Consider the following 24,972-nt stretch of genomic DNA (forward strand, 5'->3'; position numbering starts at 1 on the left):
ATGATTCAGGTACAATACTGCAGTAATTTGAGATCCAATGCCGCCCCCTCGCGACGCACTACTTGGAGAAAGTCGAAACTTTTTAACACTTTTGAGCCCAAAATATCACTGAGCGACCCCACGCTTTACAAAACAACCAGCCCTCAACTAAATAAACTTCATCCAAGAAACTTTTCATTCACAATATATACATACATATATATGTATATATCAGAAGAAAAAAGAACTTTTAGGACTACAACTGATCATTAAGTTTGCATTTTACTATCTAATATAGATTTAAAACAGATCACTCAACCTAGTCGAAAGGGGGAATAATTGAGGACCGAGAATTTTAGTAAGATTCTCGCAACAGTATCAGTATAATTAAGTATTTCTAAAACACTTTTGAACGACAGGTCATGAGCCGTGATATCAAGAACCACTTGTTGTTTGAAGTTGCCACCGAGGTGGCCCATAAAGTAGGGGGCATTTATTCAGTTTTGAAATCCAAGGCGCCAATAACGGTAGCAGAGTACAGGGAACGCTACACCCTTATTGGCCCTCTAAATGCCGACTCAGCTCAAATAGAAGTTGAGCAACTACCAGTAAAGGACCCATTGATTAAACAGAGTTTGGATTCAATGAGTGGTAGGGGCATCAAGTGGATTTATGGTAGATGGTTAATTGAGGGGGCTCCCCGTGTTTTACTCTTTGATATCTGGTCCGCAGGTAATAATCTAAACGAATGGAAATCTGACTTGTGGAATACAGGTGGTATTCCAACACCTGACCATGACCTGGAAACTAACGAAGTGATTTTGTTGGGTTATTTGGTTGCTTGGTTTCTTGGGGAGTTGGTTTATATTGACCGTGAAAGAGCTGTCATTTGTCATTGCCATGAGTGGTTGGCGGGCGTTGCTTTACCGTTGTGCCGGAAACGGCAGATTGATGTGACAACTATATTCACTACACATGCCACGTTATTAGGTCGATACTTATGCGCTGGATCCACTGATTTTTATAACAACTTGGCAAATTTTGATGTTGATCTTGAAGCGGGAAAAAGAGGTATCTACCACCGTTATTGTATTGAGAGATCAGCTGCACATTCAGCAGATGTATTTACAACGGTATCGCACATTACGGCATACGAAGCAGAGCATTTACTAAAACGAAAGCCCGATGGTGTCTTGCCCAATGGTCTTAACGTAGTGAAGTTTCAAGCGGTTCATGAGTTTCAAAATTTGCACGCCGTTAAGAAAGAGAAAATACAAGAATTCGTTAAAGGGCACTTTTATGGAAACTATGATTTTGACTTAGAAAACACGCTATATTTTTTCATAGCGGGAAGATACGAATTTAGAAATAAAGGTTGCGATTTTTTTATTGAGTCGTTGGCCAGATTGAATCATAGATTGAAGGAAGCAGGATCAAAAATGACAGTGGTAGCTTTTATCATTATGCCTGGACGTACAAATTCTTATACCGTGGAGACCTTAAAGGGTCAAGCTGTAATTAAGCAATTAGAAACGACAATCGAAGAAGTCCAAAAGAAAGTAGGCGAGAGGCTTTTCGAGCATTGTGCTAGGTTTCCTAATAATCCTAGCACATCCAATGGGGGTGAAGTTCCATCTATTGAAGAGTTGATCAAACCTGCAGACAGGGTACTCTTGAAGAGAAGAATCTTTGCCTTGAAGAGGGATGGGTTACCACCAATTGTTACTCATAATATGTCTGATGATTCTCATGATCCCATCTTGAATCAAATTAGACGTGTTCAGTTGTTCAACAAGCCGGAGGATAGGGTGAAAATAATTTTTCATCCAGAATTCTTGAATGCAAATAACCCCATTTTATCTCTTGATTACGACGAGTTTGTTCGTGGCTGTCATTTGGGAGTTTTTCCATCGTACTATGAACCGTGGGGATATACTCCCGCTGAATGTACTGTGATGGGTGTTCCTTCCATAACTACCAACCTCTCAGGTTTTGGATGCTATATGGAAGATTTGATCGAAGATACTTCGGACTATGGAATTTATATAGTAGACAGAAGAATGAAGTCAGTAGATGAGTCGATTAACCAACTTACCGATTACATGTTCAACTTTGCCCAGAAGACTAGAAGGCAAAGAATAAATCAAAGAAATAGAACTGAAAGACTATCAGACTTGTTAGACTGGAAAAGAATGGGACTTGAGTATATTAAGGCTCGTCAATTATCTTTAAAAAGGGCTTACCCTTACAAATTTAACAATGGTGCAAACCCATTTACGAATCTGTCGAACTTGAAATTAAGTAGGCCACTATCTGTACCTGGATCGCCTAGTAGTAAGGTTGGAATCATGACACCAGGAGATCTAGGATCTTTGCAAGAGGCTCAAGAATCTTTAGATACTGCTGACTATGTTGGATTTAGTTTAGGTGATGTGGATGATGACGATGGAGACCAGGATGGCTCTCATTATCCCTTGACTTTAAGGGGAAATTCTGCACCTCCTGCGGATGAGAATGAATGATTTGCTCTTTCCATGTGACCATTATTCCTTTCATGATATCTTTCAGTTCTTGAAAATCACTCTTTTCTTTTGCTTTTTTTACAGGAACAACATAATTAGTCTTTCTTTTAGATCTGAATACATAATACAGTTGATTTAAAGTATAAAATTTTATACGTGAGTGAGGAAGCTGAATAAATATGCTATTGAATATCCCTTGAAAAGTACTTCTTAATTGCCCACCCAATGAAAAAGAGCGACTTGCTACGTCTTAGTATCGAATTTCTCTATCAAATAAATTCAGTGCTAATAAGAGCGTGAAAGCAGCAGTCGCCTATTTAATTGCAAGTAATAATCACTACTTAGTTCCCTTTTTACGGGAATTTTGTGGACGAGGTGCATTCTTGGGTACTCTTCCATTTTTGTTTACAACTCTAGCGATACAATATCTGTTCGCCAATGATGTTGAACACTCGCCCAAAAGCTCATTCTCTTTATTTCTATCAGCTGAACTTAAATGCGCATTTAGCTTGCTCACACTATCCTTACTATCACTATCCGTTGCATGCAATGCAGATAGGATATGAGCTAAAGTGCCTTTAACATGAATAATAATGTTAGTCCTATCAGCTTCAGAAAGAGTGATGCCCATCACATCACTTACGATATCCAGACTGGAATCATACATGAAATCCCAGTACCCAATACTGTTTGGAATTAGAACACTCTTACCATCCTCACAAGTGGTCTTGTAAGGATCCCATGGTTCTGTATCGATATTAAAGTCAATTAATGAACTCACATAATCAAGTGAGAAATCATTTTGATTAACATCCTTGGATATAATAAATCCATGTGGTCTATATATTTCATTCAAGCAACTGCATTTGTTGTTATGAGATCTTGCAATTCCAAACCAAAATTTCCTGTTATGCAAAGATGGGGGGAGAACTTTATGCGGTATTGGAATTAAATCTGTGCCGCCTCTTAAGGGACCCACATGCTTGGACTCATCTGCGTCGACACTCAAAAATTTTGGTCCAGCTATTTTATCACAGATTCCGTCTGAAAGAAGGCATTTGATTATCCTAAGCGGATTGAAGTTGTATACAAAATAAATATGCTCTTGATCGCTTTCATCAAAAAAAGGAGCCCAGTTTTTTTCTCTGAACCGGGGACGCCTGTCACGTAAAGACAATCTTATAACTTCGGGGCTACTAAAAGGTCTTATCATATGCATTGCCCTCTTATTGCTGATTTCAGCGTTTCTCATATTGAAAATTATAACGGGCTCTTCATCATCTTGACCCCGATCATTGACAAATTTTCTTAAAACAACTCTTGGATCTTCAGCTCCCATAGTGATAAGTCTTTTGGCATTCTTATAAACAGGAATATGGAGGAAACTAGGAAAATTCAACTTACTGCCTTGTAACGTCTGTAATTCATAATTTGCTAATTCATCCCATTGTGAGTCAAAAAGTTGGATGTCAAGTAAGCTAATGGTTGGTTTGTTTCTTTGCTTTGTCTTAGAATATACAACTCTGTTGACAAAAAAATGCACTTGATATTTTGACATCCAAACACTTGATCCCGCAAACTTTCCCCATTTATCTCGGAGAATGGCTTGCTCCTTTTCATTATCCTCATCCAAGAATGCAAACTTTGCATCAGGATAAGTCGTCTTTGACAAGTTGAATGCTAGGTCCCTTGTTTGCTTCATCTTGGTTGGTAATGCTTTTTTCTTGGTAGCCTCTAGCGTATCCACAAACAATACATCTTTACAATCAAAATGAAACTTTGAAACATCACTTGAGCTTAGCTCCCTTTCAATAAAAGAATAACCAGGAACTCTAAATTTAAAGAATCTTCTGCTTAACGTTTGCTCATTGATTGGTGAGCAACTTGATATCCAGGTATCATTAATACGAATCATTCGTTCTCCAAGGAAGTAATATTTGAATATCACACTCCATACGTAAAGATTCATCATGAGTAGCAAAGCTAAACATGATAAAACCCTTATATTCTTCTTAGAATGATGTACTATACCAAATTTTGGCCGTCTTAATATTGTTCCTAATTTGAAGTATCGGATGTAAAACCCAGTTACAACAGCCAAAGACCCCATTATTAAGAAGTAAACCAGCCCTGATTCAGGTGATGGCAGCATCTTAGATCTTAACTTTTGTCTTAATAGCACTTAAAAGAGTCGTTTTCTTCTCTAGTATTTTTAATCCTAAATTCTTGGTACATTAAAGCACAACGGCTGTGCTCATCATACAGGTACGTTGTCGCATTGTCAAGTATGATTCTACAAACCTGTGAGATCAATATACAGGTCATTATAAAGTATTTAAAATAAGGTTGATTCTAAATCATAATTCATGGCTGAGCATAGTAGACAGGGAAGTATTTGAATAATGGATACTTCAAAAATTCTCGAAAGGAAACTTGATAATTTATTGTTTCCGTAGCTCAATCCGTAATACTTCCGAAATCCCCTAGTTTCATCATGTCTTTGTAATTTTTATGTAATATCGTTCGAAACTACAGTACCAGAATTAAATGGATGTATACAAAGAAATCGTTACTGATTATGTATAGAGAACTCATTGCTGTCTGTGAGATGAGTTGAATCAGTGATGAGACAAGAAAATGCTTAAAGCTTAATGAAAGAAATACAATTGTATTGTCTGATTTATGAGTTAATACTAAAATCTATTCTGTTTCTCAAAGCATTCGTAAGGCAACAGTGTAATACTTTTATCTGATCAATGCTCATAGAATGGAAACATTACGTTTGCCTTGATATTCTATCGGAATATCATAGTAGCAGGGTGTGCGTATACCAATACATCAAAGCGACACAATCAAAAGGCAAAATTCAATGAAACGTTATTCTTTGAGTAACAAGTGTATTTCGAAGTAAATTTGATGACTTGTTGGAAGCATAATGGTTCGTATACTTGCAACAAATATACTACTTTAGTTGCTGAGCTCCCTTACTAACAGTTTTTAAAGTTACCTTTATATTTGTTGACCGCATCGAAATCGAAGCAAATTTTGGTTGAATTGAAAAATGGAGAAACCTTAAATGGTGACCTAGTTAATTGTGACTCATGGATGAATTTGACGTTGAAGAATGTTATTCAAACGTCTGATAGAGGTGATTCTTTCATGAGCATTCCTGAAATTTATATTAGAGGTAATCACATCAAGTACTTGAGGTTGCCGGAAGAGGTAAGTAAATTTTGATAAATAATGGCACAACTGGATTCCTGAAGGGGTCGGTCTTTAAATGTCTATGATTTCTTCATTAATCCAGATCAGATCCTCTTGATATGTGCTTTATTTCGACTTTGTATATTAACTCATTTTTTTAGACAATGGACTATGCGAAGGAGCAAAACATCTTAAATATGGAGCAGAGAAACAGGAACCAGAAGAGAAGAAACAATAACATGGGAAATAACAACTACAACTCTAATTATAGGAAATATAACAGTCATGGTGGAAATAAAAATGGAGGATATAACCGTCATAATCAGCACACTGCCAATCATAATAGACTTTAATTTAATGATTTTATGATGTTTTTATTTTCTATTGATTAAGTTTGCAACTATTATAAAAGTATGTAATAATATATGCTGTCAATCGCAGCTTCAATTCAATTGTGGTTTATCGACCCTTTGTACCCTTTCTGTAGTTTCTCTGTCTTTGTAAACAAATCCCTTCGCTGCCAGATATTTAATATTTTGTTACAAAGGACCACAAAAATAATTGTATTAAGATATTGGAGATCAGTAGCTCTATTCTTGCTAAGATAGACTAGACTAGAGAAAACTTTTTAAATTGCTACGAAGTTCCTTGAAACGATAAACTATTTTTGCTTGATTTAATAAATATGACATTTTGTGCTTCACGTATTAACTTGGATAACATTGCTAATGAAGATGCTAGCTCACATCACACATCAAATGACGAAAATTGCAAATTAGATAACAATCATGATAATTCACTTTTCTCTAATCTTTTCTCAAGCCCAAGAATAGATCCAAATATGTTTTCTGTGATTCTGCTAGGAAAATTCAAAGGCTTGTATGATACAAGAGAGTTGAGATGTTACAAGAATACGTGTAATAGTTGTACTCACTGCAGATATTTGCCCTACGTATCTTCTCCGTTGAAGGATACAAGTGATTTTGAAGGATCCAACCTTAATCCTATACTTGGATGTAGGATAAATCTGACGAAAAGCGAAGAATTGAAATTGAGATTTCATTCCGAATTGGATCATCTAGTTTGCATTTTTAAGGAGTTCAAGGATTGGAAAAATTCCGAACCACATCATCTAGATGCCTTGCCAGAAGAACTCAATTCTGCAGAGCCAGAGTGTCATCGCAACCTTGAAACCAACGAAATGAGTAACAGCCCGGATACCGATATTAAATCCAGAAATTCTACTAAGAATTCAGTGGAAGATATTAAAAAAGAGTTACCATATAGCGTAATAATTAACTCACAAGTGCTGGTGCTCTCTGATATCTTACTGATATAATATTTTTGCTATCAATCAAGGAATGAATAATATGCCATGAATTAAGTGACATCCCCAATGGTCCAACTTTGTAAATCATCTCTGTAATCTAGCTCATTTATCAAACCATTAAGTTCATGTAATCCGTCTTTGTTTTCTTCTTTGGCATATTTACGTTGATTGTAAATATCTGGAACAAAGCTCTTGTTATCAGCATTATCGAAAATATCCTCTACGCACTTTTCGGGTGAGTATTCTAGTAGTTTACAAATATCAGGATCCCACTTACTTTCTAGAATCTTGTTGTACAAATCACTAACAATAGGTTGCACCAATCCCAGAGAAACGTCGTCCAGAAATATTTGGGATTTTGAACCCAACTCACTTACCTTACTGCTCAGACTCTCATTGCCATTTTTTCTTTTGCTTGAAGGCAGAGATACTGAATCATCACTAGAATTCCTCGACAGTAATGATGACAGCCTCCCTATTGTAGCCGAGTTTTCAATGACATCTTGTATACCTCCAAAAACTTTTTTGCGTTCAAACTGAGGAGCATTAAAGTTAGATTGACGTGAATTTATTCTATTTTGCTTACCAGAGCCTGCCCTCGAAGGTGACTTCTTTGAAGAGTCGCTGACTTGTAATTGAGTATGGAACTCATAGTTTTCAGGTAGTTCTGTTAAACCAATTGTTAGGTTCAAAATTGAGTTAACTTTGGATTCTCTTAGTAAGTACTTTGAGGAAACAGGCTTATCAAAATTAAGATACTCGGACAAGTTTATAGAGACTTTTCCTAACAAAGATGTGTGCTGATGGAGATGATGATGAGATCCTCCATCTTTTGATGTGTCTTCAACATAATATATGGAAATCAATAGGTATTTGTTTGCAACCATACTCTCTTTCTTCTTAAGTGGTATTTTTAAGTTACATGAAACTTTAAGATTAAAAGGACATCTAAAATTGTGTATTCTTTTCTTTGACGAAGTCACTGTCACTTGACCGGAAGAACTGGAAAACGACGCTTTATTATTTCCATCCACCAGAGATGCCATATTCGAACCTTTACTTTCATATTTCTTCTCTGCATCTGAAAGAATTGACTTCGATGACTTTAGGCTACCAAGACCACCCCCATGTTTCTTGTGATTTCGTATGTGAAGCTCAAGAAAGCATGAACCGTTTATTTGCGGTATATTCGAGAGTTCATTAATATCTAAATTCAAGCTGAACTTAAGTTTTTTAGAGGATATCATATTTGATTCCTTATACCGATATAAGATTATCTGCGTCGTCTGTATGTACTTAATATCTTTAAAAAATAATGAGGCATTGATACAATATTCATATGTGTCACAAAACACGTGAAGAACAATGCCAGCCGTTCCAAAAACAATACGAAAAGTAGTAAGTTTCAATGAAAGTTCAAAACTTAACCGTTAACACTATAATTACTGATAAAGTCATGTCTGTAGGTTCTCGAGAGCATGTTCAGTTGGATCAAAAGTTTCAGCGATTGTCACTAGCAACAGATAATAAACTGTATGAAACAATCAACTTAATTTTATCAAGAATAGCTAATGTGTCTCATTACGACAAAATTATAGAAAGCGAACAGAAAGCTGACGAAGAGGATCTCAATAAAGCATCAGGTATCCTTGTGGGTAATGTGAAAATCCCACATGATATATGGATAAGAGGTGATATCACCATAAAGGATATAAAACTAAAAACGTCTATTTTGATAGAAATAAACAATATGATACAGCAAGACATTGAAGATGAAAACAGGGATGAAGCTGATGTTAAAACTATGAGCTATTATATCAAGATTTTGGCTGCCTATAAGCTACTTATTATGCCTTCCAAATTGTCCCCCAACGGTCAGCTTGTTGGTAATGATTTTACATTGCGAGAAGAGGAAGATGAGGGTGAGGAAGATGGTGAGGAAGCTGATTCGTCCATGGAAGATGGCCAATCTTTAGAAAGGTACAGGACTGACGACTATAAATCTTTCATATCAGGTGGATCTCCCACGTTAAATGGAATCGCTCTGTCCAGTGCTCTGATCACTAGTAAGTCGAGAACAAGTGGCATTAGATCTCCATTTTCTCGCGACTCATATACTCGAAAGAGGCTCCTGTCCATTTTAAATCATAATGAAAGCTCGAAGTTTGAGCAGGTATCACCCACTCCGAACGAATTTGATGATAAAAAACAGGTGTTTAATAGCTTATTTGCAAAGTCAAGGATATACAATAAGATTAAGAGACATCGCGAACTGTCAAGTTCAATGATATCAAACATTTCTAATCAATCAGGATATAGCCAAAGGGACAGCATCAGTACAGCTAGCACTAATACATCACGATCAAGAAACAGAATAGGATCAAATGTATACCCTACCGAGTCATCAGATCTTAAGTTATCGTCGATGCAGGTAAATGCGATTCTACCACTTTATAATTATAATGAAAAGCAAGAAAATCAAAAAAACAAGTACGAGTATTATGGTCAGTTGGTGAGGTTGTCAAGCCTAGTTCAACTGATCGTTCAGGAAAGAGGAAAATCTCTAATGGCTAAGCAATTACTTGAATTTATTAAAAGTAACGTAATTAAAATGATTGTTGTCGATATATATCAAATGATCACTGATTATGGACTCACGGAGGCCTTCAATCTGGCAAAAGTATAGTATAATGATATCTAGACGAGGAATAAATAATTTATTTGACGTAATGCGATTTCAATGTCTAGGAGTTTATCATTTGCAAGTACTAAGCATTTGCAGTATAACACTTAATAGCTGATCATTTTCACATGCAGCTGCAACTCTTTCTTTATCGTTAAGTTGTTTGTTAACCTGGTTCTCAGACTGATGAGTACCTTCCTTAATGATAATTTTAATCCTAAATCTTGCTGGAAGGCTTCTTTCTAACCTAACTCTGATACCTAGCCCAATCAATGTTGCCAATGAGCAATGTGTAATAGTTGGTGTGATCCTTATTAAGACCTCTGAGATATCGCTAGTTCTACTTTGCCCATGAGTTATCTGGATATCTGACAAGTTCACAACAGCTAGTTGAGCTAAAGTAAGAGGGTGCTCTGGATCTGAAATGGTTGAAATTAAATCAAAGATCTCTTGTGCATCAATTTCATCTTCAAACTCTTCTAAGTTTTCATATAACTCTTTCTCTTTCGTCTCTTTATTCAGATATTCAAAGAGTTCATCATCCAGTGATTCACCCATGTGAACATCCTTCATCAAGTCCGGGATATTTTCGTCACTGCTTTCGACAAGCGGTTGCTTTCGTAACAAAGATAAAGAAGTAATTCTCTCTATAAGTTGAAAAGATTTCCCATTTTTATTTAATCCATCTGATTCAGGGACCCTTTTGGGAAGACTAGATACATCAATGACAGTTGGATTTGCATTTATTGGATCAGACATAGCGAATATACAATGCAGAAAAAAAGGTGTATTACAAAGCTGATCATTAAAAGTTTTAAGATTTTCTTTTTTCTATAGAGTGCGCACATGACAAGGAAGTATCAGATTGATTAACCGGAGATAGATTAAATTTAATAAATCCTCGTAGCTACAAGGCGATCACTGTCTAAAATAAAACATTGGAGCTATGGACGGGTACAGCCCATTGTTTCTTCAACAGTTAGCTCCATATGTTAAGGTCATTTTAGAGGACAATCACAATGACGTCTCTAGTGTCTTGAAAGACTACTTCAAATTGTATGACATATCTGGCTTGAAATGGGATAATTCTCTAATCAGAAATAGACAGCACGCGCCTAAGTATATCATAAGAGTAACTTATTCAAATGAGTGTGAGGAAAGCAAAATTAATAAAAAAACGGAAAACAAATCTGAACATTCAGTCTTGTCTCCGTTCAATCCCAAGTCAGATTTATATCCCAATGGAATCCTTTCGGAAAGGTGGCTAGCTAAGTACGTGGAAGATTTACCATTCGCAGTTGTGAGGTTATTTAGCTTGCCAAAAGATTCGGGCTTTGATACTGAACTTGCAAGAGTTATCAATGAGAAGAAGAGCAAATGTCACGACATGAGTGTTAAATTTGTGGCCATCATTGTGGCTGACTCAAACTCGTCACCATCTGATGACGAGAAAAGGATAAGCAAGTTGAGACAGCTTTCAAATCTTCCTAGGCTAAATGGCTTATTTTATTTGCACGATTTTCCTTCTACTTTGAAGCGTGATTGTGATATCCTAGTTTCGAGCTTACTTTCAAATATTAGGAGCCAAGCTACGGACTTCTATTCTAAAATTGAATTAAAAATTAAGGAGCGCTATAAAAAGTACTATTCCTTTCCTTCTGACGTGCTGCTAAATACCTCCATTTCTCTCTCGCCTAAATTTCTTGAAACTAGAAATCTCATCAAGCAATCTTTCATACATCAATTCATTTCGCCTAACGATTCAGAGCCAAGCTTGCGCCTTTTAGAGCTTGCTTATCAAAGTATTGTTGAACTACTAAGAGATAATTTTGCACAGATTAAAGAAGAGCTATCTCCTCATGACCTTTCATTATATGTGCAATTTAGAAACTTGATAGATGTACTCTCTTTCCATATTACGAGAGGATATTTTTCAATTGAGGAACCCCTCATAGCATTCAAAAAACACAAAGCCCATATAATAATCGTGTTGGATGTCTTAAAGGAACAACATTTCAACAATCATGCTTGGATTGCAACCCAATATGAATTACTTGGTCAGTTGGTTATTTTGGTACCTAAAACCCTCTTGATTAGTACAATTAAATCTGGACCACACAAGAAAACTACCGGAGCGCTTACACCCTTCTTTGGAGGTATATATGTGGACGACGATTTTAGTCACGAAGTTGTGACCCATCCAAGCTTAATCTTTTTGCAAGCTGTTAAACATCTAGATCAATCATGTGTTTCTGACTATAGTAAGATGGACCTTCTGCTTTCTAGTGAGGCTCTAATATTTTCTTACAAACTTAAGTTACTATCTGCTGCTAAATCATATTTTGAAACTGATAATGACACTAATCAAACATCAATCACGATTATCAAGGGAAACACATTATGTCAATATATTGATTGGATGATAGGCGAGATGTATTTTCGTGATAGTAGTGATGAAAACATAGAAAAGGCGGTTAAATACTACGAATCTTGTTTAAATAGTTTCAAAGCCGGCAAACGTACTGATATATTTTCGATGGTAGAACAGCGACTAGCAAAATGCTACCAAATTACATCAGAGACAGAAAAAATACTGGGTATATTAATTGACCTTTCAATGCATAGCAATCCTATTTCAAACGCCTACGCGCACTTGTCTGTCCAGCCTCTGGAATTGACCCTGATGAGCTGTTCGGAGGGCCACTTTTTGAATGTCAAAGCTCTTTTGGTTAACAAGGATTTATCTAGAGCAGCGCATTTGTATGATCCTTGCATTACCCAATTAGTCATCAAATCTAATATTGATTTAAATGTCTTAAGAAACTCTTTGTCGGTTAAGTCCAAGATTGAACTTCAAATAAACGAGATAGAAGTGACTTATCTTAACATCGACTCTCGTGCTAAAACTTCTGAGACTACGAAAAATTCATTAGAGGATGTTTTGTTAAAAAATGACAATAACTTTGAATCATTGACATTGAACTCTAATGTTGATGTCGAGAAAATATCAGACAAAATGTTGACTGGTGTTGCTAATTTAAACATGTCAGATCTGAAGGTGAAAATATTTCAATTTTCGCAGCCTGCGAGACGCACCGGTGAGATAAGCATTGACTCGGTAACCATATCATCTAAACTAGTAATCATATTTGAAGGAGGCCGAACGGAGATAATTAAAAGAGAAACTGTTCCTTTGAATGATATGGACGCAAATCACCATAAGGCTACATTTTATTACCCTGATGATAGTCGAAATAGTGGCTATCAATATTTGAGAAAGCTGTTGGTAAGATTGAATGGGAAGGCATCTCACTCAATGAGTGTATTGCCAATAAAACCTCAAATGGCTATTTCAACAGAAAGAAGTGAGGAGCTTCCGATAATTTTGGGTGAAGAAATACTGCTTCCTTTAAACTTGGAGTTTAAAACTTTAAATCTGAAATTCTGCTACAAAAAAATAGTTCTATCTCCTAAAATACTGGTTACCGACCTTGATGAGATTGATTATACGCCAAAAGTCGAAGCAAGAGTTTGTTGGGATACTCTTAAAGATGATGAGCCCTTAGACGTAGGTAATCTATTTGCTGGATCAGGCAACACGTCTCTGCATAAATTAAACGTAAAAATTCTTGTTCCTCCATATATTAATAAGGATTTCACATGTCGCAACTTGAGAGCTGTTGTTGAGATTATCACTATCGTATACGAAGGCGACGACGACTCAAGTGAAAGCATCGCCGCTGTTTACGACACCTTCAATTACAAAATGCCCATAATAGGTAGCCCATTTGAGTGCGACTTCTCCATTTTGCCGTCTTATCGAACGGATAATTTTAATGACATGCCATGCCCTTTTCTTGTTTCAGTAAGTACAGGTGAACGTAACGGAGATGTTGATCAAATTTCAAATAATATTCCAGTCCCAACTAGATTGTGGAAAGGAATAATGACTATCAATGATCTTGTGGATTCACATAGTATTAAAATTGAAAATGTTCAATTGGATATTAAATCAGCCGATGGAAATATAGTTATTGAAGTTATGAAGACAGAGCTACGGGCTGATTGTTTAATTCACTACTTTACGACCACAAGTAAGACTGAGTTTTCCCAAAGAAATGTATCTGTATCTGCATCTGCGACAATTCAATGGAGTAGAAACGGTGGCTCCAGTAATGAGTTCGTTAGCGAGGAATGGAAAACACTAGTTCCACTCTCTGATCCTCGAGTATTGCTAAAAGTCACCAATCAAGAGGATGATATTTCACAATTGCAGTATATCATTGAAAATCCCACACCGAGGATTTTTATGTTCACCACATCGTTACATATCGAAGATGATTCAGGCTGGGATTTCAATATTGATACGATCCGAACCCCATTTGTTTTAAATGCGTTTCCAGTATTGCCTTTTAACAGACACGTTATAAAATACCGTGGAAGTCATTCAGCAGGGACTAATCTCATCAAATTGCCTATCATAAGAGTCTTTGACATGAATTACAAGGTCAACCTACCAACATTGCCAGTATCTGAAAATGTGGTGACTGACGAGAACGTACTTTACTTGAAAATAGACAGTTAAAAACCAATAGACACAGCATAATCATAAATTTTATATGTGCTATATATAGACTTAAAAACAGGCGATTTTTGAACTTCACTTAAATCAATTGACATTGATCAATTCGACATCAAACAACAAAGTAGCATTTGGTGGAATTAAACCTGGAAATCCTCTTTCTTGATAAGCCTCCGATCCAGGAATGACAAGATTTGCCCTAGAACCAACACTTAATTTGGGGATTGCATAGTCCCAGCCCTTAATGACTTGACCAACACCAATGGTACATTGAAAGGGCTTTCCTCTGTCACGAGATGAGTCAAACTTCTTGCCATTCTCCAAAGTACCAGTGTAATGAATTGTAACCAAGTCACCTGGCTGTGGGAAGGTCTTACCGTCTCCTTCCTGAATAATTTCAACTTGTGTAGTCTGCGGTGCTGACATTATATTCTTTTATATTTTTTTACTGAGATAGATTAGGTTGACTCCTCTTTAAATGTGTATCTGTTAACTTTAATAATCGGCCTTCGTATTGTCCTTCAAACTTATGTGCAGGTTACGAGCCTAATTACGAAGCTCACGGTAATAAGTATTCCAGTTGCCCTTAAATTAATAATTGTAGTCACTAAGAGGTTTAAAGCGATGGAAAAGCATAACAGGCTAGTAGTTTCACAATGAGTAAATTTGATTTAGGAAAATCGTCGTCTTCTGGGGTGAAGGTTGAATTAGATCGATCGCAAACTGGAGGCACCTTCACAAACTACGATGTTATTAGAGGCGAAGTGAAATTGACTGTTCCTAGCGCAATCTCTTTGAACTATATTCAAGTGAAGTTAGAAGGAATTTCAAAAACAGAACTTAATATTCTTCGAGCGCAGAGGGGTCAACGTGATGATCATAGAAGGAGACGTAAAGATAGAAGAGATGGTGACAAAAAATATAGACTAGTACAGGACGCTCACAAAGTTTTATATGACACGGTACTTGTATTCCCTCCGAGCAACATAAAGTCTCTGGCGAAAGAGTTTACTTTGGCACCTGGTAATTATGTTTATCCTTTTGAATTTAAAATTCCTTTGAACAATTCTTGCGTGAAGATGCTGGGAATCACAAATAAAATTCTGTTTAGTAAGAATTTTGATATTGTATTAAATAACGGGAATTTTGACGCAACTTTTTTTCGAAATAAGGCACAGCTGTATCTACAAAACAATTTGGGAAATGACGATATTAAACAACAGCCAATGCCACAACAGTATCACATAACTTCTCAACTTCCTCCATCGTTAAGTGGAATGAATGATTTTGCTTCCATTAAATATTTTGTGAAAGTCACTTGCAAGCGATCATCTTTTTTAAAAGCTAACTTAAGAGCCTATGATCCCTTTGTTTTCTTACCGTTGGATCTAGATAGTCATAATTTGCCTTTGCTGCAGAGCAATGACTACGAAGAGTATAAGGAATTATTTTTGAGAAAAGACGCAATATTCAGAGACAGGATTCCAGAAATTGTTGGCGTGAAAATCCCTAATGAGAAACCTCAGAAAGCACCAGCACTGACTCGTGTCATTCCTAAGAAGCAGGGATTTTTACATAAATTCTTTGATTCCACTGCAACCACTATTCCCCCTCCTCCTCCCACCCCACCGAAAGACTATAGCAATAAGAAAGCTTCATATCCAGAAATTAGATCACGAGATGTTCCTTTCTCGTTCGAAGCTCGGTTCAGGCATCCGGCTTTTTTGATTCCTACGAAGCCCCCTTCTTTCAAACTTTATTTACTGACTGATCTCAGGCCCTCAAGGTATACATTAGCAGAGTATGGAAAACCTGATGAAAGCAATGGATTGGGTGTTGTATACTTGCAAAGACTCATCGTGGACTTAACTTCAACCACAATCATATCAGTTTTGGAAACAGATGGGTCATCAAACGAGATACATACAGGCACACACGAAGAGCTTATTAACATATGTGATAACATGTATCCCAATTTGAGATTCGATTTAAAAGATTGTAGACGGGGAACATCATCGTCAGCATTCAGTTCTAAAGGGGCATTACCGCTGAATAAATATGAGATCGAAATCCCACCGGAGTACTTTGAAAACTGTATTTTGACTGATCATTTATCGCCAACTTTTAAGACCTGTAATATCACAAGGAAATATAAGCTAAGTATTACAGCAGGTTTCTCGTGTGAAAAAGTTACAGACATGACCAACCCCCAAGAAGAAAAGAAGATCAAGTACGTTGATTTACAATATCCCAATATCAAGGTTTTGAGTGGCCTAAGCATGACAAGTGCTTTGCATTCTAATGCTTCCGGATCAAGTTTGTCTATGGCTAAGCCACCCCTTACCAGCAATAACATTTCATCGCTGTCTGTGAACACAAACGAAAAAGCGTCGCTTTCTAAATTTCCACCTCCAGATATATCCGTTGCTAGTGCAAATTGTTCATATCATAGTCCAAGTAGTTTCGATAGCAATTTTGAACTACCAAGTCTGAACTTACCTACATATGATGATGTTATGAGAGAGACTACTTATCAAGATGATAGAGAGCACCTGAGTGCCCGTAGAAGGTATCAACAGCATGAGCAATATTCTCATAATCTTGAGTAATACACTCAGCTTAATATTAATTATGTTTCAACTCCAGAATCACTTTTTGGTAGTCCACTGGATCCTTTAAGTAAAAATATAGGGGCGTCACTCAAATCTATGGCCTGATACTTCAGCCATGACTTAATGTAGTTAGTTCTTTCATTCTGACAGATGTAATAAGATACGAAAACTTATGTAAGAAATGACAAATCCTCTTTGTGTCGCACGGCCACTTCGAAATCTTCTTAACGTCCGGTCATTTTTGGTGAAAAAAAGTTTACAGAGGCCAATCCAGCTTTGAAAAATTTAAAGTTTGATAGTTCCAAGAAACGAGTCTTAAGTGGAAGATGTCACAATCAAACACTGCAAATTTCTTTGTCAGAAACAAAGCAGCAGTAGCTGTGACGATTCTTGCAAGTGCATCCGCAATTGGCGCGTACTTGTATTACCAGCAACAGCAAGAACATATCGATGATAGCTTGAGAGAAACTTCATCAAAGAAAAAGAAAAACAAGAAGAAGAAGAAGGGTAAAGCTACTGGAGGCGATGTATCTAGTCCCTCAAATGGAAATGAAAAATCCGATCCTACGCAACAAAAGCTTTTCCCGGTTGACAATAAAGGTCTACCAGCTATCACGGATGACATGGTGAATTCTCTTTCTGAGAAAGAGAAGGAGAGTTGGGCAGCAGCTTTGAAGGAAGACGGAAATTCTAGATTCAAGAGTAAAAAATACGAGGAAGCCATTGCATTCTATACTGCTGCTTTGAAGTTGAAAATTGATCCTGTTTTCTATTCAAACAGATCTGCATGTTACGCAGCATTAAATGATCATGAGAATGTTATCAAGGATACCAGTGCGGCAATTAAGATCAAGCCTGATTACACTAAATGTGTTTTGCGTCGTGCTACTTCATATGAAATTTTAGAGAAATACACAGATGCTATGTTTGATTTAACTGCATTGACTATTTATGGTGGATTTAGTAATAAGTCAGTGGAACAGGTCTTGGAAAGGGTTTTGAAAAAGCATTCAGTCAAGATCGTCGAAGAGAACTTGAAAAATAGAGTCCTTGAGTTGCCCTCTGCATCCACGATTGGATCGTTCTTTGGTGCCTTTGTTGAAGAAACAAACCCTGAGGGTATATCAGAGGATTCTGAAGGAGCAGATAAGTATTTGTTTGATGGATTAAAGAATATGAACGCGAACACTCCTGAAGGCTACGAGGCTGCAGATACTTACTTCAACCAAGCTGTAAAAGCTTGTGACGTTGAGAAATTGGGTCCTGATTCACCTAACGCTGCGAAGGCATCAATTGCTTTGGAGTATAGTGCTTCAATGAAATTCTTGAAGAATGATCCTACTGCTGCTTCTGCTGATATTGAAAAAGCTATCACTTTGAAACCTAGAGCAAGGACTTATATCTTCAGGGCTTTGATTAATGCTGACAAGGCTTCATTTGCTGAAGCGATAGCTGATTTCCAAATAGCTGAGAAGATGGAACCAAATTGTCCGGACATTTACTACCACTTAGGTCAATTACACTACTTAACAGGTAATTTGAAACTTGCTGAAGAAAATTTTATCAAGGCTAAGGATCTTAACCCAAATAATGTTTATGCATATGTTCAGTTGGCTTGTATTACCTACAAGAATGGCGACTTCGCGGGTGCGGAAAAGAAGTTCAACGAAGCTAAATTGAAGTTCCCAGCATCACCGGAGATTCCTAACTACTATGGTGAGATCTTAGCTGATAAGGGAGATATCCCTGCTGCTTGTAAACTGTTTGATGTTGCTGCAAGATTGCAAGAAGTTTTGCCAAACTATTCTGTAGGGGCTTTACCGTTGATAAATAAGGCTACATTGATATCAAGAGAAAATATTGAAAAGTTGGATGAGGCTGAAGATTTATTGACCAAGGCATGTGAGTTGGACCCTAAATCAGAATTGGCTAGAATCTCATTGGCGCAGATTAAGTTGCAGAAAGAACAAGTTGATGACGCTATTGTTCTATTCGAAGAATCTTCAAACTTAGCTAGAACTATTGAAGAGAAAGTACAAGCTACATCTTTTGCTGAAGCCACTAAAATGCAGAAGAGAATTAAAGTCGATCCTATTTTAACCAAGAAAATCGAAGAAGTGATGAAGCAGAATGGTGTTTTAAATTAAATAAACCCGCACATGGACTTCTGATCATCTAAACTAATATTGAATTAGTGCAATTGAAAAGACTAAATATCTCTTTTCTTCATAACTTTTGATTGATGGACTTTTTCGTTTAACTTTTCTCTTGTAAATTGAAGGATTATCCAAATTTGATTGGATAGCTTTTTGTATATATGTTTTGCTATAGCTATCTATATATGTATATTTATGAGTGTATATATAATGGTGGTGTATTACTTGTTTAATTATTTCTTCGTTCGATTTTATGCTAAATCTTTCTGTCCAGCCGTCAGAGGTCGCAGAAGATTTCAAATTTTGTGGTCTAAATATAAATATGTAACTGCAGCAAGAGAGAAATCATGAAATCATTCTTAAGAGCAATAGTGTCGTCTCCCAATCAGTCTTTCTATGACGAACAGTCTAATAAAAATTTTGACCTATCTTATATTACTCCGCAGTTGATCGTTTGCTCTGGTCCTGTCAATCATTATGTGAAGTCGTTTTATAGATACCCTATAAATGAACTTGTAAAGTTCCTTGATAGTCGACATGGACCAGAATCAAATGGAGATTGGCATATATGGAACTTTAGAGGAGAAGGAATTGGCTATATCAAGCAAGACGTGCGAAATAAAATCTCATATTACCCTTTTCCTGATCACCAGGTACCAACCATAAAATTATTACTTCACTGCGTAAGAGAGATTTACGGGTTTTTGTCAAAATCCCCAGACAATGTTGCAGTTCTACATTGCAAAGCAGGAAAGGGTCGCTCAGGAACAATATGCTGCGCTTATTTAATGTACCAAAGTGTTCTTCATGATGACAATGTAACTCCAGAAAGTGCTAATCATTTATTTACTGAGAAGCGAATGAAACAATTTGGCGGCAAAGGGGTTTCTATTATATCTCAGCTACGATATTTGAAGTATTGGGATGATTTTATTCACTTTAATGAAGACAATGAACAGAGATTCTTTGACTTTAATCCTTCAACGGGAGAGTTGTCTGTACCCTTTGAATGTCGTCTCACGATGATTAAAATAAAGAACGCTAGCGATGCTCTATTGAAGTCTAAAGTTTCGAATCTTAACTTGAGACTTGAAACATATTCGGAATTAAAGGCTGATTGTTATGGGCTTGAATTGAAAGAGTTCATCAATTTGTCCAACAAGACAAATGTAATTGTCAAAGGGAGTGATTTGACTCTTTTGCCGTCAATAGCGCTAACTATCAATAAAAATAATAACGATATTAGAATATCTATTAAGGATTGGTGCTACTCGTGGTTCAACGTCTATTTTGAAACCTTGAACACAATGAACATGTCTGATTCTCTCAGTCCTGAAAGTCGGAGTGATAGTTCCGAAGAAAAGAAAGCGATACAAGGAAGTTATCTTGCAACATGGGATTCATTGGATGGATTCAAGGGATCATATCAGCGAGGATGTAGATTATTTGATAGTGTTGAAGTTTGTTGGGTGTTTAATTATTAGTTGTAATTTATTAGATATAGATCTATTTTTTGAAGTCTTATATACAAATGGATATTCAGTTGTCCTTATTTTGTAGCAGTAATCAGCCACCCTTTCTTCCATCATCTGCCTCTAGCCAGAATTGACTTAAAACTTTCAGCACGTTCTCTATGAATTTCGAGTTTTTAACTAAAAATTGAATATTGGACTTTGTGAATGGTCTTGAGACCTTAAGTTCGTCAAATAGAACAATGTTGTCATTTCCTGCCCACTTTACATGCTCCTTCCCATATAAGTTACAAAACTTTAGGTATAATTTAGATGCCAATCTTGATGATTTAGCTCCCTGATCAGGCGAGATTCTTTGGTCACCGCTAAGGGCAGTTTCTATCTTATGCTCTAAATCCTCCACGGAGATATTTTTCAAGTCCTTGAAACTATTCTTTTCATTATCCTTCCAATTCGTATATTTTTTCGGTATGGGAGGTAACACCTGAATTGATTTGACGAACGACGTGTTTATAATTCTATAGCTTTTTGTCTTCGTATTCTTATTGACAATTATCTTCAAAACTAGTACCTCGTGTGTTGAACTAAAAGTATATATAGACCCCGTAATTGTTTCATCCAAAAAGGTAGTCACTTTCACTCTTAAGTTGATAACTTGATCTAATCCACTAAAAGACATGGAGAGTTAGTTCCTAAATATTCTTTTTATTAAAAGAATAAAACAAGGAGATATAAGTGAAAATGAAGGTGCCCACGAGGTGAGGGTAATGTTAGACTTTATTAGCTAAGTTTATAAATGTAGCGAGACCGTACATACTCCACTGAATTGAGATGGACTGGCAACATAAATATGTCACGTGATGAAGTATTGCTACTCGATTCGAATATTTTCGATCAATTTGAAAGCACAAAAGTCAGTTAAAAGTAGTATGATTGGAATACTGATAATTGGATGATTATAGTCGAGTAACTTAACCACATATTTCAGTAAATTTCCATACGTAGCTTTGGTTGTCCTTTCATCTATTTTTTGAAAGGGATTCAAAAAAAATGTCAATAATGCAGCATGAACTTATTCTGATAGATAAGCTTGAAGATGAATTAATTGATAATCCAGATTTTTCGACTAGAACAGAGCTAAATTTATCTCTTGATGAGACATTTCAGAAGAAGCTAAATGCAAGAGCTGAGCAAATAGCAAGTCTGAATTCTTTGGGAGAAGAATTGAATTCTGATACGAATGAAACCCAATATGATCACACGGGAGCTTTTATATCTGGCTCTAATCAATTCTTGGTAACAAAGTCGAAATTGAAATTCAAATATAAAGATTATGATGTTCTCGGAACTGAACTAAACGAATGGTTTTCGTCTCATGATTTAAATCAACTTAGAATATCTACTCTTCAAGTAGATTATGAAGCACACCTCAAAGACTTTTCACAGACATATAATGAGGTAGATGCAGAGTACGAGTTACTCAAAGATTGCATCTCAAAAATAGGCATATCCTCAATGAATTGCAATGAACTCAATGCTTCTTTGAAAAGCTTACTATATTTTGCATTTGGAAAATACGGACATATTTCAACGAAGTCTCAGCAGTTGTCGGGAATTGATAAGAATATGAAGTACATGTTTAATTTGGGCCTTGGCGATTCATTGATTGGAGCTCTTTGCTCATTTATGAAAGACAGGGTAAAAACAGACAAGTACAGATCACAATCAGAAGATTTGGATAAGCTAACCGAAGAAAATTACTTTCAATTGTTAACACTTACATACTTCCTATTGAGCGTCCTATTGGGACATGACTCTAGCAATGAGTATACTGAATTACAAGGGATATTAAATGAACATGATTTACTAACATCTATTGTCACTTTAATCGATAGCTGGAAGTGGAAACCCAATAAAGCTTATAGGATTCGCAACTTATTGTTTATTGCTTGGAAATTAATCTTAATTGAAATGGGAGATTCTGAGCATCTTGACAGATGTGATGAATTTTTAAACCAAATTCATGGTACTATCAATAAGCATGGAGCGGAAGTCTCCGAGAATAAGCTCACATGTTCTCCTCTAGACTATTTTACATTCAGGGAAGATTTAATAGACAAGTATCCATTGTGTGACACAGACTCATTGACTTCAAAGCCTTCGACATATTATCATCAGAAATCGCCATGTGGAGAAAGTGATCAAGTAGACATAGAGAGAAACTATAACTACTTCATGGCAATCAATAATCAATCCAATTCACTTTCTAATTTAATAGCAAACCCGAGACCTAATAAGTCGCATTCAGTACAAAGTCAGCTACCTGCCCAAACGGTTCATATAGCTACTCCTGTCCCTTCTCCTCCTCTGACGCCCTCTGATTACATGTCTGGTGGAGAAAAAATTAGAAAATCTTATCAAGTCAACCAAGGGTTGCCATTCATTTATCCAGTATCGGATACAATCAGAGTTCCTGCTGCAATTCAAGAAGCTGATTCAATTTTAAAAGATTCTGTTTATGAAAGCTACTCTGATAAACAATTATGGCACGAGCGCCAAATATTTATGGCTCAAGAAAGAGGCTTTGTTGATGAGTATAAAGAAACCCCGCCTGATGATTATAAGTTTGAGTATAATGAAGAGCTATTCAAGAAGTACCCCGATAAGGAGAATGTCATCAAGTCTATATTGAGAGCAGGTGACTTCTATAGTAAAAACTTTGTTAGACTTCACTCCTTCGTTCAAGTGTTAGTGGAAACCATTAAAGCTGTGGACTATGATTTTAGGCTCAATTTTTCAGAGTTAGAATTAAACTCAGAAACATACTTTAGCAACAAATGTGCTGCAGCATCTTATCATGATGAGGGCGCTAAGAAAGACATTGATTCCTTTTTGTTACAACAAGTTGAGCTTTATAAGATAAGACATTTGACTTTGAAGGCAAGTAGTAGCATTATTATATTGATGTTAAAGTGGTTTAAGAGAAATCATGTGTTGAAGTATTACTACTTATCATCGATACTTTTTGATTTGCAATACTTTAACGTGTTTCTCGAATTTCTCAACAAAAGTTTCAATAATCAAAACTTACAAGTTCCCACTAATACTACGATTATCGACGATAGCATTGCAGAGTATGAAATAATTATAAGCCAAAATATGCTAATGAATCCTGAAATCAAGTTGCCTCAGTTTGATTTCTTTAATCGTTGCTTGAACAAGATTCCCGAAAGGTTTACTTATAGATTCATAAATAGGGAATCCATCCTGAAGCTTCCAACTACTGTTGAAAGAAATAGTCCGAGCAGTATTCAAATATCTAAATTCAATCAGAACTTTTGCTTTGTTATGGTAAATTTATTAAACATTGCGAATAAGATACTAGTCAAAAGCATCTTTCAGCGAATATTTGCTTTGAATGAACAAAAGCCATCTGAACTATTCAAGATGATTCTTATGAACTACCAAAATAAATATTTGTCATACCCAATTTTGAAAATGTTGAAGAAATTAATCCCCTATCAAGGTCGAAAATGGAAATCTGTTAATATGGACCTTATCTCCATGATTTATTTAAATTTAAAGCTATCAATGAAAGATAGTTGGCTTAGTGGCCGAGATTTGGAGAATGACTTTAATAATTCTTATGATCAAGAAATTGCCCTCAGAAGTCTTCTACAGTTCTACAATATTCGTAACTATCGGGACCAAATGAAAAATCTTGGTTATGCTGCCTCAGAAGATATAGATATTCAGGCTATGACGCTTTAATTAATATATACTTTCTTTTGTAGTACAATGTTCAATTTGTAGTGTGTTGCCCAATTAAAATTTTGTCAAAATCGGTTGCTTTCGATAGAGGTGAGCTTCAGAGTAGTCCTTAACAAATATACATCTAATAAAGTATAGCTCTTTGAATATGGTTAAGTTAACTCAAATCGATGATGCAACTGCATCTAAACTTAATGAGAATAATGATGCATCAAAATCAGAACACTTCAGTGACAGTGATTCTGAATCCGAGTCTGACTTTGATGATGACTTCGATATTGAGAATGAAACTTTCTATGATAGAATTGTTGCATTGAAGGATATCATCCCCCCAAAACATAGAAATCAGATTGCATCTTCTGGGCAAACTCTTGGAGATTATTTGAGCGCTGGATTCTCTAAAGGGGGAAGCATTTTATGGGGTATTACTTCATCTGTACTTCTTTTAAGTGTACCTTTGTCGTTGGCAATTTTGGCTGAGACCCAGTTACAAGAGATGGAAAAGGAAATGTCATTACAAAACTCGGCACAAGAAGTTTTGGCTCCAGGGTCAGAATCGGCTTTTAACAATGAAAAGAAACCCGCTAGTGCTTAATATAATGGTGCTCTCTCTTGTACATACCGTATAAATAGGTCCTTAATTTTATTCAAGGGCCTTTTT

The 24,972-nt window shown here is 36.2% G+C and overlaps 16 protein-coding genes across 16 annotated transcripts; 11 read left to right on the forward strand and 5 right to left on the reverse strand.

Annotated features, from left to right (window-relative positions):
* Positions 1-401: 401 nt before the first annotated feature.
* Positions 402-2,501, forward strand: GSY1 (glycogen (starch) synthase; the record flags this gene model as incomplete). Its single annotated transcript, XM_062953646.1, has 1 exon — positions 402-2,501. The coding sequence occupies one exon, from the start codon at positions 402-404 to the stop codon at positions 2,499-2,501; it is 2,100 nt and encodes a 699-aa protein (XP_062810428.1).
* A 337-nt stretch (positions 2,502-2,838) lies between these two features.
* BMT3 (Bmt3p) lies at positions 2,839-4,653 on the reverse strand (the record flags this gene model as incomplete). Its single annotated transcript, XM_062953647.1, has 1 exon — positions 2,839-4,653. The coding sequence occupies one exon, from the start codon at positions 4,651-4,653 to the stop codon at positions 2,839-2,841; it is 1,815 nt and encodes a 604-aa protein (XP_062810429.1).
* A 953-nt stretch (positions 4,654-5,606) lies between these two features.
* Positions 5,607-5,738, forward strand: PRCAT00003701001 (U6 snRNA complex subunit; the record flags this gene model as incomplete). The annotated part of the gene is made up of 1 exon (XM_062953648.1): positions 5,607-5,738. The coding sequence occupies one exon, from the start codon at positions 5,607-5,609 to the stop codon at positions 5,736-5,738; it is 132 nt and encodes a 43-aa protein (XP_062810430.1).
* Positions 5,739-5,869: 131 nt separating this feature from the next.
* Positions 5,870-6,058, forward strand: PRCAT00003702001 (uncharacterized protein; the record flags this gene model as incomplete). The annotated part of the gene is made up of 1 exon (XM_062953649.1): positions 5,870-6,058. The coding sequence occupies one exon, from the start codon at positions 5,870-5,872 to the stop codon at positions 6,056-6,058; it is 189 nt and encodes a 62-aa protein (XP_062810431.1).
* Positions 6,059-6,390: 332 nt separating this feature from the next.
* On the forward strand, positions 6,391-7,044 carry PRCAT00003703001 (uncharacterized protein; the record flags this gene model as incomplete). Its single annotated transcript, XM_062953650.1, has 1 exon — positions 6,391-7,044. One exon carries the CDS (start codon positions 6,391-6,393, stop codon positions 7,042-7,044), a length of 654 nt encoding a protein of 217 aa, XP_062810432.1.
* A 41-nt stretch (positions 7,045-7,085) lies between these two features.
* Positions 7,086-8,282, reverse strand: PRCAT00003704001 (uncharacterized protein; the record flags this gene model as incomplete). The annotated part of the gene is made up of 1 exon (XM_062953651.1): positions 7,086-8,282. The coding sequence occupies one exon, from the start codon at positions 8,280-8,282 to the stop codon at positions 7,086-7,088; it is 1,197 nt and encodes a 398-aa protein (XP_062810433.1).
* Positions 8,283-8,491: 209 nt separating this feature from the next.
* PRCAT00003705001 (uncharacterized protein) lies at positions 8,492-9,721 on the forward strand (the record flags this gene model as incomplete). Its single annotated transcript, XM_062953652.1, has 1 exon — positions 8,492-9,721. The coding sequence occupies one exon, from the start codon at positions 8,492-8,494 to the stop codon at positions 9,719-9,721; it is 1,230 nt and encodes a 409-aa protein (XP_062810434.1).
* A 69-nt stretch (positions 9,722-9,790) lies between these two features.
* On the reverse strand, positions 9,791-10,477 carry PRCAT00003706001 (iron-sulfur cluster assembly protein; the record flags this gene model as incomplete). Its single annotated transcript, XM_062953653.1, has 1 exon — positions 9,791-10,477. One exon carries the CDS (start codon positions 10,475-10,477, stop codon positions 9,791-9,793), a length of 687 nt encoding a protein of 228 aa, XP_062810435.1.
* A 187-nt stretch (positions 10,478-10,664) lies between these two features.
* Positions 10,665-14,303, forward strand: PRCAT00003707001 (uncharacterized protein; the record flags this gene model as incomplete). Its single annotated transcript, XM_062953655.1, has 1 exon — positions 10,665-14,303. One exon carries the CDS (start codon positions 10,665-10,667, stop codon positions 14,301-14,303), a length of 3,639 nt encoding a protein of 1,212 aa, XP_062810436.1.
* An 84-nt stretch (positions 14,304-14,387) lies between these two features.
* Positions 14,388-14,726, reverse strand: RBP1 (peptidylprolyl isomerase; the record flags this gene model as incomplete). Its single annotated transcript, XM_062953656.1, has 1 exon — positions 14,388-14,726. The coding sequence occupies one exon, from the start codon at positions 14,724-14,726 to the stop codon at positions 14,388-14,390; it is 339 nt and encodes a 112-aa protein (XP_062810437.1).
* Positions 14,727-14,956: 230 nt separating this feature from the next.
* On the forward strand, positions 14,957-16,909 carry PRCAT00003709001 (uncharacterized protein; the record flags this gene model as incomplete). Its single annotated transcript, XM_062953657.1, has 1 exon — positions 14,957-16,909. The coding sequence occupies one exon, from the start codon at positions 14,957-14,959 to the stop codon at positions 16,907-16,909; it is 1,953 nt and encodes a 650-aa protein (XP_062810438.1).
* A 329-nt stretch (positions 16,910-17,238) lies between these two features.
* On the forward strand, positions 17,239-19,059 carry TOM70 (protein channel; the record flags this gene model as incomplete). The annotated part of the gene is made up of 1 exon (XM_062953658.1): positions 17,239-19,059. One exon carries the CDS (start codon positions 17,239-17,241, stop codon positions 19,057-19,059), a length of 1,821 nt encoding a protein of 606 aa, XP_062810439.1.
* A 356-nt stretch (positions 19,060-19,415) lies between these two features.
* Positions 19,416-20,552, forward strand: TEP1 (putative phosphatidylinositol-3,4,5-trisphosphate 3-phosphatase; the record flags this gene model as incomplete). Its single annotated transcript, XM_062953659.1, has 1 exon — positions 19,416-20,552. One exon carries the CDS (start codon positions 19,416-19,418, stop codon positions 20,550-20,552), a length of 1,137 nt encoding a protein of 378 aa, XP_062810440.1.
* An 82-nt stretch (positions 20,553-20,634) lies between these two features.
* On the reverse strand, positions 20,635-21,219 carry PRCAT00003712001 (uncharacterized protein; the record flags this gene model as incomplete). Its single annotated transcript, XM_062953660.1, has 1 exon — positions 20,635-21,219. One exon carries the CDS (start codon positions 21,217-21,219, stop codon positions 20,635-20,637), a length of 585 nt encoding a protein of 194 aa, XP_062810441.1.
* Positions 21,220-21,590: 371 nt separating this feature from the next.
* Positions 21,591-24,311, forward strand: PRCAT00003713001 (uncharacterized protein; the record flags this gene model as incomplete). The annotated part of the gene is made up of 1 exon (XM_062953661.1): positions 21,591-24,311. One exon carries the CDS (start codon positions 21,591-21,593, stop codon positions 24,309-24,311), a length of 2,721 nt encoding a protein of 906 aa, XP_062810442.1.
* Positions 24,312-24,459: 148 nt separating this feature from the next.
* On the forward strand, positions 24,460-24,906 carry TOM22 (Tom22p; the record flags this gene model as incomplete). Its single annotated transcript, XM_062953662.1, has 1 exon — positions 24,460-24,906. The coding sequence occupies one exon, from the start codon at positions 24,460-24,462 to the stop codon at positions 24,904-24,906; it is 447 nt and encodes a 148-aa protein (XP_062810443.1).
* Positions 24,907-24,972: the final 66 nt, after the last annotated feature.

The sequence above is a fragment of the Priceomyces carsonii genome (genome assembly GCF_900007245.1).
Source record: "Priceomyces carsonii strain CBS4050 genome assembly, scaffold: Debaryomyces_carsonii_scaffold_4, whole genome shotgun sequence".
In the NCBI taxonomy this organism is placed as follows: Eukaryota; Fungi; Ascomycota; class Pichiomycetes; order Serinales; family Debaryomycetaceae; genus Priceomyces; species Priceomyces carsonii.